General features: G+C 39.2%; 1 protein-coding gene across 1 annotated transcript in view; it reads right to left on the bottom strand.

Moving 5' to 3' along the window:
• C7 (complement C7) overlaps positions 1–10,985 on the bottom strand; it is a 59,655-nt gene extending 48,670 nt beyond the window's left edge. Inside the window, exons 1-4 of the mRNA XM_034523255.2 lie at positions 10,847–10,985; positions 6,554–6,609; positions 4,194–4,269; positions 348–489 (exon numbers count right to left, since the gene is read on the bottom strand). Of these exons, the coding sequence (XP_034379146.1) occupies positions 348–489; positions 4,194–4,269; positions 6,554–6,609; positions 10,847–10,852 (280 nt within the window). The 5' untranslated portion in view covers positions 10,853–10,985. The remainder of the gene's footprint in view (positions 1–347; positions 490–4,193; positions 4,270–6,553; positions 6,610–10,846) is intronic.
• Positions 10,986–12,407: the final 1,422 nt, after the last annotated feature.

Below are 12,407 nucleotides of genomic sequence, written 5' to 3'. Positions count from 1 at the left end.
TATATGTATATACATATATATACTCCCTGGAAATACGTATATATGTATATGTGTGTGTGTACATCATATATGTATATACAATTGAGGCTGTTAATAGCTATAATTCTGTCAGCATGACAAAGAATACACATGCTTTTATAACCAGATTTCTCTCTTGCTTTTGAATAGATGGTATCTACTGTGTGGTTTATCTGATCATACATTGGTATACTATTAAAAATCTTGCCTATACTTGGGTTAAATTAATCTGGAAGCCAGTATCAATCCAAACAAGTATGTATCAAGCAGGTCAGCAAATGACATTTGAATTTACAGTCTACAGACTGAGCCCATGGAAAACACATTACCTGAAAAACACCTAAACCGGTCCCCACAGCCCTCTTCCGTTGGACAGCCTCGTTCGGGGTTGCAAGACTGTATTTCAAAAGCACTCCCCACACATGGAAGCCCTCCGTATTGCCCATAAACAGCAATCGAACGCCTTCGAGTCTGGACACAAAGCAGAAGACCTCATTGTATTTTAAATTTTAGTTATCTCAAATTTTCTTGAGTAATAAAATCTGAGAATTAGTTCAATCTGAAAAACACTATCCAAAAACATGTTCTGCTGTGGGACAGGAGTAGAAGCCTCAAAAATCAACAAGCCTACAGGCTCAATGCCAGTTGACTTGCTGTTTACAGAGAGCTCCCAGCTACATGTTTACTTTCACTGTTGAGTGATGAAAAATCTTCCTGGTGACTCCCTGGAAAGGAAATACACTACAATACAGAATAACATTTTGGCCAGAGGTATGTTCTGGGAGTTAAGTAGAAAAAGTGAAATGCATTTTTGTTGGAGGAAATGGAAGGTATCTTAGTCAGGGTTTCTATTCCTGCACAAACATCATGACCAAGAAGCAAGTTGGAGAGGAAAGGGTTTATTCAGCTTACACTTCCACATTGCTGTTCATCACCAAAGAAAATCAGGGCTGGAACTCAAGCGGGTCAGGAAGCAGGAGCTGATGCAGAGGCCACAGAGGAATGCTTCTTACTGGCTTGCTTCCCCTGGCTTGCTCAGCTTGCTTTCTTATAGAACCCAGGACTACCAGACTACCAGCCTAGGGATGGTACCACCCACAATGGGCCCTCCCACCCTTGATCATTAATTGAGAAAATGCCTTAGAGCTGAATCTCATGGAGGCATTTCCTCAAGGAAGGCTCCTTTCTCTGTGATAACTCCAGCTTGTGTCAAGTTGACACACAAAACCATCCAGTACAGAAGGAAATAAACAGAAAGGTTAAGATGAACTGAACAAAGTTAAGGAAATCTTAATAATCATGATAGTAGTTGACTTGAGTTGGGTCTTCTAGAAGAATCTAAGAAATGGGGCAAGGGAAAAATAAACAGAGAGAAATGTACTGATGTAGAGGCCAAGCTTACTAAATGACCATGAGAAATCCAATGCTAAGAAATGTTAACAGTCGGATTTTACTTGCTGATGGAGAATTGAGCTCTATGAGGAGAAATATGTTAAAAGCAGATGTCTCATAGAAAAGAAGAAAATGGAATAAGTTGCCTGCCTGAGTGAGAAATTCATAAGTAGTCCTAAAATTCGCTTGGTCCACATTCAGTGTGAAATGATGTATTTAACACTTAAACAAGTGGAAGATCTTCACAGTCTTCCCTCTCTGCTGGTGGCCTCCTCTCTCGTTCTTGCCCCCTGTGCTGTCTAGTTTTATGTCAACTTGCACAAGCTAGAGTTACCTGAAAGGAGGGAGCCTCAGTTGAGAAAATGTCGACACAACTTCCAGCTGTGGGACATTTTGTTAATTAGTGATTGATGAGGAAAGAGCCCTGCTCATTTGTGCATGTTGCCAACCATAAGCTTGTGGTCCTGGGTTCTCTAAGAAAGCAGGCTGGGCTAGCTTTAAGAAGCAAGCAGTTAGATGCACTCCTCCATGGCCTCTATATCAGCTCCTGCCTCCAGGTTCCTGCCCTGCTTGGGTTCCTGTCCTCACTGCTTTTGATAATGAACAGGTATGTGGAAGTGTGAGTGAGATAAACCCCTCCCTCCCCAAGTTGTTTTCGGTGTTTCACAGCTATAGTAACCCAAACTAAAATATTAACTTCTCAATTAACAAAAAGATACCATCTCATTGCCAGAGAGGTCAAACCTTGAATGTCAATCAACAAGGACGAATACGTGTATAAACCGATTTTAAATTTACTCATCCATCTTATGTTGGCTTGTAACTGGGTAGGCCTGGGATAAGTGGTCACACTATGTAACTTGGACTCTGAGTGAGTCTTTATCAGCCCCAGCCTAGCCCTGGCACCTCACATTGAAGTTAAGAACAGCGTTGTAAGAAATGGGGCCAAGTAAAGTTTCTTAATATGTTTTAGTTTCTCTTTTTACCTAATGAAGAGTTGCCAGACATGTAACTTCTCTGCACACCCTTTTCTGAGTTCAGAACACAGACTGTGTACTTGGCACAGGGATGTTTTCCCTTCTCCACGTTGCCAGCCAGGCCCTTAAAGATCTCCACGGCATCATTCTCAGCTCTCTGACCCTCCTGCCCTTTTTCATTTTCACCTGTCTCTTTCTGAATAAAAAGTGTGTTTCATCAATAGTGGTTAAACCCACTGCACAATGACCGTCATCAAAGAAAAAGATCGCTTGCATGAAAACACTCTCTGGCTTTCTATCATTTCATTTTATTTACGGTTTTTAAATTATTAAAATGACAAATGTGCACTTGCTGTTTTTTTTTTTTTTTAATTTTTTTTGCCTGGTTTTTCATGTGTTTCTCCTCTGAAACCGGTCATCATCTATTATGTCTGCTAAATGCCAAGTTTCTCATTTGCATAATTTGTTTTGAAAACAGCACTCATAAGGATAGTAAAAGAACGTTTTATAAATAAATGATGATCAAATGGCATGGTTCCTGCCAATAATCTCGGCACTTGGGAAGCTGAAGCAGGAGGCTAGCCATGAGTCCAAGGCCAGCCTGGGCTGCTGAATAAGGCTTGGTTTAAAAACAAAAAAGATGATGATGATGATGGTGGTGGTGGTGGTGATGGTGATGGTGATAGTGCTTGGAGAAAGCTCCATGGTAGAGTGCATCCAGCAAGCCCAATAACCTGGGTTTGACCACAAACAAGTACTACAAAAAAAATGCGTAAAGAAAATGATGCTGAAGAAGATTCAAGACAAAAGTCGTCTTCTGTGATAGAGCTGTTATTCTATGCCTGATCTTAGTCAAAAGACCAAGACATGATAGGTCTGTTATTTTAATAGTTTAACCTTGGGGTTACAAGATGGCTCAGTGTTTAAAAGCACTTGGCTTGCTGCCAAATTTGATTATCAGAGTTTAATTCCCAAGACCTTCGTTGCAAAGAAAGATAACTGACTATTACAAATTGTTCTCTGACCTCCACATATGCCTATAAATATACATATATGCATACTCACACATATATGCATATACATCATATACACAGATACAATTTTTAAATATAATAAAAGTGTTGAAAATAGTTTGCCTTAAATATATACTTTATCCAAACTGAACCATTTAAATGCTCAGGACCTTTAAAACAAACGTATCCATTGGTTTTTTTTTTTTTTAGTATTTTAGTTTTTTGTTTTTTTTTTTTTTTTTTTTTTTTTTTTTTACAATTCTGAGTGCTGTTTTTTCTCACTGTACATTTCTGTATTTTCATCAACGATCATTACATAGAAAAAAGACATATTTTTAGAATTGCACAATATTCAGGTCAAGTCTAGTGGTTTATTTTATATCATTACTTAGGAAATACATTAAAAACATTGAAGATGCTTGATTTGCTCATACTTGGTTTCTGTTTGTGAGATAAAGTGGAGCATCCATTTGGTTGTTTGATGGTGTTTGAAATGGGAGGAAACGTTGAAACTGATAAACAAAACACAGATTCTGAGCTTTCTTCTATGCTCTTCCTGCCTGTTTAATAAAGAGTTACTGAGCTACCCTTAACTTTCAGCCTGTATTAGTTAAAGGTAAGCTTTAAATTTTTTCTGAAAAAATATAGATATCACATTATAACACAGTATCATAAACAAGTCCTGGTATCTCCCTTGAAAATTACTAAAATAAGCATCAAAATGCATTAACACTAATTAGTGAGCATTCAAAATTAATTTTGTTGTCATACCTACACATTTGTAGGAGCCTACCTGAGTCTTTGTACAGCCATTGCATTCTGACCAAGGGCCATATGAGTCCCACTTGCAGTTGACTGGAGAGAAGGCTCTGTCACAGCACCAGATTTTCATCGTGAGGTGGGTGGGGCGATTAGCAAGGGACACAAAGAATAAATAAGAATAGTCAAAAGTCATCAAAAGCACCTCACCATGGGACAGCGGTGATCACCTGCAACCCAGCCCCTGGCAGACAGAGGCACGAAGATCAAAAGTTTAAGGTCATGCTCAGGTACTCAGTGAGTTTAAAGACAGCCTAGGCTACATGAGATCCTGTCTCAAAAAATAGACAACAAGAAGTATGTGTTTTAAAATAAATTGTATACGTGCATGAAAATGTCACAGTGGAGCACGTTATTTTGTATAATTATTATATGTTGGTTAAGAAGAAGAAATACTATCAAAATTTTCAAATAGGTATTATAAGTATCCTAAAATATATGAAAATGTGAAGAGGAGTACCTATTTTTACTATCTTACTATTAAAAGTAAGATACAAAGTACTGGTAACAAAGTAGGCTATATAAATAACGAGGTAAGCTGTTGACTGTTGATAAAACGATAGAAACACATAAATTTATAATTATCATATACTATATCTAATATGATAAATTTCATAACAGTGTTCGTACTGGCTAGTTTTACATAAACTTGACACAGCTGGAGTTATCAGCAAGGAGGGAACCACAATTGAGAAAATGCCTCAATAAATGGATCCGGCTGTGGTCAAGCCTGAAGAGTATTTTCTTAATTAGTGATTGATGGGGGAAGGCCCAGCCTATGGTGGAGGGTGCAATTCCTGGACTGGTGGCCCTGAGTTTTATAAGAAAGTAAGTTGAGCAAGCCATTAGGCACAAGCCAGTAAGCAGCACTCCTCTGTGATCTCTGCATCAGCTCCTGCCTCCAGGTTCCTGCCCTACTTGAGTTCTTGTCTTGACTTGCTTTAAGTGATAAGCTGATGGGAGTCATAAGCCAAAGAAACCCTTCCCTCTCCATGTTGCTTTGGTCATGGTATTTCATCACAGTAATAATAACCCTAAGACATAAAATTTATTATGAGAATATAAATAAAGGAGTAGTCGGAGAATAGGTGAGAATATTTAGGAGGGAAGAATTCTGCCTTCAGTAATGATTTGAAGAGCTATCCAGAAACTTGATGGACAGGTTCTAAGACCCTGTGAGTGCATAAAAAATAAAAACAAAGCAAATTATAATAAGACAAGCAATCTAGCAAAGGCTAGATTACAGTAATTTGTATTTAAATGTCCTCCATAGTCACTTAAGCCCCTTCTCGAGTACACACACACACACACGGGCAAATTGAGCTTAATCAATGCCACTCACATCAAGTATATGTGGATGACAGAGCTGCTCTCCTGTGATGCTAAACCCTGGCTGTGAAGCAAAGAGTTGGCTTAGTCTCCTCAAAGGTCAAGGATGACTTGTAAAGAGATCATGGAACCCGGATTCTTGATTCATGGACTCTTAGCACATCACTAGGTTGATAGACTTGGGGTCAGATAATTCTTGAATCCTAAAGTTGAAAGACCATCCTAAAAGTAATGAATCCCATTCTGTAGTGTGCATTGAAGGAAACTTAGTAGCCTGTTTATACATAGTAATAGTGAGTCAAACATCTAAATTTTTTGACCCTTAGACAATGCTCTGAATTTACTGTTGCTTGCCTACCTGTGCCCTAGGGAAAAACAGATGCCTTCCTCCAAAATGGGGGCTTAGTATGGACACTCTATAACCTCCTGTCTCCTTCGTTACCCTACACAGAAGGAACCCTCAGACACTCCCATGGTGGCCTCAGGACCTTGGTTGCCAGTAGACTTTGTATGCTGTTGGGTTTTTCGCACCAGTCCTGACTTATTCCAATGGTCCCATCAAGGGAACTGGCCAGTTCCCATCAATCCAACAGTGAGAATAAAGCAAGGGTGTCAGTAAATGACGCTGGCATTTATCCAGCCTTTGGGAACCAATAAAACTATTTTTCTTTAAAATAAATTAAATATGTTTGACCTTTAAAACCCAGAAAATGTTTAGCAAGGACTAGATTTAAAGACAAATATTGCTCTTGGTCTGCAGCAGCCCTCTGAATGAAGGTAAAATCCTGGGATTGGAACAAAAACCATGAGGTATTTCTGTCCTTGTTTCTTCTTTAAAGGAAAAACTTAAATAAGAATAAAGCATAATTATTATATTTTCTGAAAACATGAAAAGTTGAGGTACATAAACACTTCTCATCTGCTTATAAAATTTAAACTATTCTAAAGAATTTACTATGTTTTTACATATTTTAAATTTCCATACAAAATCCAAAATATTCTTACCTTGAGAAGATGTGAAACTCTGCTATAAGCCCCACCAAAATTAATAAGCTTGTTGCCTAGAAAAGAAGACAATGAAATATTACTTTAGCTTTCATTTCCTTAATAAATTATAAATAAATATGTTGACTTAAGTGTGGATTTGTGGGTTGGGAGAAGATGAGTGGAAGAGCCATATAAAAGATAAGGACTTTTCTTTTTGAGATTCTGTTTTAAATAGAAGCTTGAAGGTTCTTCAGTAAGAAAAAAAAATAAAAATAGAACTACCATATGATCCCTCAATCCCACTACTGGCTATATATCCCAATGAAATGAAATCAGTATGCCAAAAAAGATATCTTCACACCCATATTTATTGCCAGATTAGTCACAATAGCTAAGACAAGAAATCTAACAATGTTCGTCATTAGATAAAAGAATTAAGAAAAGGGTAGGAAGAGGAGACAAGAAGCAGTAGCTCACGGATGCTTCCCTAATTTGCATAAGACTGCATTCAATCCCCAGTTTGGGAGAGCCATGATGGTGAGGAGAAAGCACACACAATGTCATACCCTTGAGCCTAAAAGAGAAAAGCTTCCTGCTTGCATCAACACTTATGAACTTAGAAGGTAGTATGTTAAATAAGATAAGCCAAGCACAAAAGGAGAAATACCACAGGATAAAGCCCATTTATAACAGTTATCTAACAATGTTGAACACACACACACACAGAGTGGACAAGGCTGTAGAGTACCTAACCCCAACCGGTATATCTACAGTGCAACACCTAAGTTTCAGGGAGCATGGTAGAAAAGGTGGCAGGAAGATTAAAGGGGAATATGGCACCTGCTATAAGGTAGGATGTTTTCTACCTGAGAAATCTCAAAACTATGCTTGCCTAAACAAGTTCAGCATGCTAGCATGGCTGGGGGAACCTCACAAGAGCCTATCCCTAGATGAAGCGCCATAGACAGTCGCTGGCTGCTGAGCAAAGGAGTGTAAATTTTCTATAAAAATATAATCTCAGGAGTTATTCAATCCCAAGTGGTCAGCACTAAGTACATGTACATAAGAGGAACACTAAATAGACTCAGCAGGCTTTATTATTGGTGTGTGTGCATGTGTGTGTGAGACAGACAGACAGACAGAGACAGAGAGACAGAGAGAGAAAGATGCTACTCAGGGCAGACTTGTAGATGAATAAGGGACAGAAGCAAACAAAGAGGACTTTATAACTGAAAGGAAAATGTTTAGACGTGAATAATCTAGGAAGGCTAGTGGAATAACTCTGAATAAAACAATATTAGAAAGACCATCCACAGGGCATCCTGGATTGTATAAATGGAGAATAGAGACTAAGCATCAACATTAATTCACTGATCTCTTCTGACCACACATGTCACGTGACCGGCTGCAGCAGCCTTGGAGTCCCCCCACAAAGGACTGCATCTTGCACAAGAGCTAAAATAAACCCTTCTTTCCTGAAGTCACTTTTGCCAGGGTGCTTTTAAACAGAAATCAGAGAGTCCCTAAAATGGGAGCAATTTGTTTTCCTACCCTTTAGAAAGAGAATAATACACATGGAAAATACAACACTCTTGTGCACAAGTTGACTATAAGCAATAGGTTTACAATTTGCCACGTTGATGAATAGGGAATGGACTGTGTCTGTGACATTCAGCAAGATCTACAGCGCCTTCAGCTCTTTTCTCTTGTGTTTCATCCCCAAATGAAGACAAGGTCGCCTGGCTCTGCTAATAGATTCCAGCTAATGGGCCAGCCCCTGATTTCACTGATTCTAAACTGAACTCAAATCTAGGAGGGCAGACGACATCACTGTCTTGTAACTATCAAGGAATATCAGAGAGATATTCCTTGGCTCTGGATCCTTCTTCAACAGCTCAGCCCCAAGTCACCTTTTATTCAAGTGATATTGAAAGAATCAAGGGGAATTCTGGAGCCATTCTCTGGAGTTTAGCTGTAATGGATGGAGAAGGAAGTCAAAAATCATTCTTCCTTTAAAATGCCAGACGTGGAAATCACTTCTGCTATTTGATAGCTCCAGGCTTCCTCGTGTCTCCCTTGTTGGAAACATATCACAAAAGCATGCCTTCCAGGTTTGCTCTAAGAAGGTAAACACCATGTGCGTTTAAAGACAAGCAGAAACTGCCTGCATCTTGGAATGGAACCAGTGCTTCATCTGTTGGCATCAGACCAGCCAATTAAAAGGGGGGGAAAGCATATTTATTGTCATGACATTGAAATGTTATAAAACGATGACATGAAATGCATTTTAAACATAAAACAATTATTAAGATGTGTCATCTTAAAATAAGGAAGGAAATTGATTGACAGTTAATACAAGTATTAGAGAAAACAGGTTAGCTAGGTGATTTCCTTTTTGGAGTGTTCTAAATTGTTAAATGAACCTACAATTTTACACAGTAAAAATAAATTCCAAATTAGACTGTAAACCTAAATTTGTAGGCTTCCTTGTTGTTATAACACTGTAGCCTTAAGTCCATCAACTTTGCAATTTACATTCAACTTTTAACTATTTCATTCAAAAGTTACTGAAGATCTACATCTTGGTCCTTCTCCCCAACCTCATTGAGCATGGATTCTGTACAAATGGACAGCACAGAAACTGTGGGGCAATCCACATCCAGTAAGATAATGCAACGTCTTTGTTTTAAATATCAAATCTGGCTCGATAGCTAAGGCACCTGCTGTGCATGCATGAGGATGTGAGTTTGGTCCCTGGCATCTGTAGGAGGCATGTAGATCCTTGTGCTCACAGATAAGCACTTGGAAAACCAGGGATATTAAATACATGTGGTTGTCTCTTCAAAGAGAGAGATGGATAACCTGCTTTCCACTCAGAAGGCTGGGAATGAATGTGGTTAATATTCACTAACCTGGTGACCTCTGCTCTATCTGGACGACCAGGTGGAACTGGCTCCTTCTCACCCTTATCTTGAGCGTCTTTATCTCACTCAGTCTACAGAGCTATCCTCCCCCAGACCCTTATCATGAGTTTACCTTGGGCCTTCTTCCTTAGTTAATCCATAGAACCTATCTTTATGGAAGATGTCATTTGGACTTTACCAAAATTTTAATATAATCATGTCTTAAGTACATGGGATTGTGTTAGCATCAGGACACTTTTCCAGATTGTGCTGTGCTTAAATATGTCTAGAATAAACTATCTGGTGTCAGACTTTCAATGTTTGAACCAACATCAGCTAACTGAGTTATATTAAACCAAATGCCCTTCTTGCCTCCCTCGGTTTGACACTCTGATGGCTGTGATGCTTGTAGAAACTGTCCCCCAAAACCCCTGCACACTCAAACAAGCATCCACATAAAACACCAAGCACAGCAGTGTAGACCTATGAGCCCAGTACTGGGGGTGCAGAGACAGGAGGATCTAGCCAGCCAGTCTAGCCAATACTGGTGAGGGCCAGCTTCAGTGAGAAATTTTATCTCAAAAAAGAAAGGAAGAAAGGGAAGGAAAAAAAAGAGAAGAGGAGAGGAGGGGAGGGAAGGAAAGGAAAGAGAGGAGAGGAGAGGAGAGGAGAGGAGAGGAGAGGAGAGGAGAGGAGAGGAGAGGAGAGGAGAGGAGAGGAGAGAAAAGGGGGCCAGCAATTGAGAAAGATGCCCTCTGAAATGCACACATACATATGAACACACAAACTGTAATAGCAATTTCAACTTGTTTTTCCATCCTAAAATTTCATCCTGTAATAGTGATTTCTGTCTTTGGTTGTTCATTGCATAGTAACTTTTTTTTAAAAAGTATTCAACTGTTTTATGATGCTTTGACATGTATGTAGATAAACCCATATTATATTATATTGTCTGCCCTCACGGCCGTGACCCTTTTACTCAAGGTTTTATAATCTAGCTTTCCAAGGCTACAGATCCAGTTTTCCATAAAGCTCTTCTATCGTCTAATCGGGATCTCACTGCATGGCCCAAAATGAAAACTAACAAACAATCAAACTGGACACAACTTATGCCTTAGAAGTAACAATGGTATTGTTGTGTTCCTTTACCACTCACAGGATTTCCATAAACATCGCCTTCTTTTTTCCAACCCTCTCTGATTATAATTTAACTGCAAAACAAGAAAAACCGACTCACTTTGGCTGAACTATTAAAATTTTACTTATGTAAGGATTATTTTTAAGACACTTATAGACCTTTCCTCTCCATACTTTCCACATCTTGCTCTTCATTTGAGTTCTTTCCGTTAAGTGTGACCTTCTCCTTTGAGATGCCTCTAAGTCGATAAGCCATACATTATTATCTTACCTGCATGCTTGGGAAACACTCAGGGCAGAAGAGAACAAGAAAATTTCATCTGTAAAGACAGGCAGGCTTTTGTCTCCCCCACAGCCTGTCCTGTTCTGGATTCGTTTTCCACTCATTTATAAAGCCAGCTGTACTGAGTGTCAACCAGATTCTCTAGGGACACAGAGAGCCTGCCTCTGTACTTGATCTGTGCCTTGAAGCCAGATGCATTTTGTCAGTTACACGGACCCTTGTTGCAGCCAGCTGGGACCATTTGGAAGTTACAGATATGTTTCTGGGAAGTGTATCTGTTAATCAGAAGAAAAAAAAAAAAAAAAAAAAAAAAAAGTAAATGTGTTCAGTTCAGCATTTAAGCGATTTCCAACCAAAGGAGACAGTAACGAAAGGGCTAAGCCTCTTTACTATTTTAATCTACTAAACTGACTACATGTTTTCATGATTCTCTTAAAGGGTGTTATAAAGCAGATTCTGAAATTGCCTTGTGAAAGGAGAGTTCTTGGTCCATTTTCTGTTTTTATAACTAAATACTTGAGACCTTTAAAATGTAGAATTGTATTTGCCTCATAGTTCTGAAAACTAGGAAGTACAAGAGCATGGTACCAGCATCCACATAATATTCGTAAGAGTTTGTCTTTAAGTGTCATGACACAGGGTATCACCTGGTGAGACACCGTAAATATGGTGTCGCAGGTCTCTCTTCTGTGTCATATAAAAACCGCTAGTGCTAAAAATAGGCGCCCCATTCTCATGACCTAATCTGTTCTTTAGAGGCCTTACCTCCAAATAGTTCTAATATATGATGGATTCTAAATTTTCAACTAAATGATAACACTAATATATGATAGGTATTAAATTTTGGAGGGTGAATTTAAGCTGTAATAGATCTGGATGTAGTTCTCTCTGTGAAAAGTAAATTCTATGTTTGAGAATGGATTTTTTTATTGGATATTTTATTTACATTTCAGATGTTATCCTCTTTCCCCATTTCCCCCCATCCCATCCCCCCTCCTCCTGCTTCTATTAGGATGTGCCACCACTTACCCCACACACTCCCATCTCCCCACTCTCTAATTCCCCCACCCTCGGCGTCCAGCCTTCATGGGACCAAGAATCTCCTCTCTCACCTATGCCCAACAATGGCATCCTCTCCTACATATACAGCTGGAGTCATGGGTCCCTCCCTGTATGCTCCCAGGCTAGTAGTTTAGACCCTGGGAGCTCTGGTTGGTTGGCATTGTTGCTCTCCCCTTGAGGCCGCAAACCCTTTCAGCTACTTCAGTCTTCTCTCTAACTCCTCCACTGGGAACCCATGATTAGTTCAATGGTTAGCTGTGAGCATCTGCCTCTGTATATGTCAGACTCTGGCAGACCTCTAAGGAGACAGCTAGATCAGGCTCCTGTCAGCATGTACTTCCTGGCATCCACATCAGCATCTACCTTTGGTAACTGCATATGGGGAGAATGGATTTTGTTTTTTCTGAAAACAAAATGGAGCATAACATTTATGGTGCCACATTCGTTTTTTGTTGGTTTTTTTTTTTTCTTTGACTTCCACAGATTA

This window comes from Arvicanthis niloticus, chromosome 19, assembly GCF_011762505.2.
Source record: "Arvicanthis niloticus isolate mArvNil1 chromosome 19, mArvNil1.pat.X, whole genome shotgun sequence".
Lineage (NCBI taxonomy): Eukaryota > Metazoa > Chordata > Mammalia > Rodentia > Muridae > Arvicanthis > Arvicanthis niloticus.
Note: the sequence above shows the minus strand (reverse complement) of the source record. Positions and strands in the feature narration are given on the sequence as shown.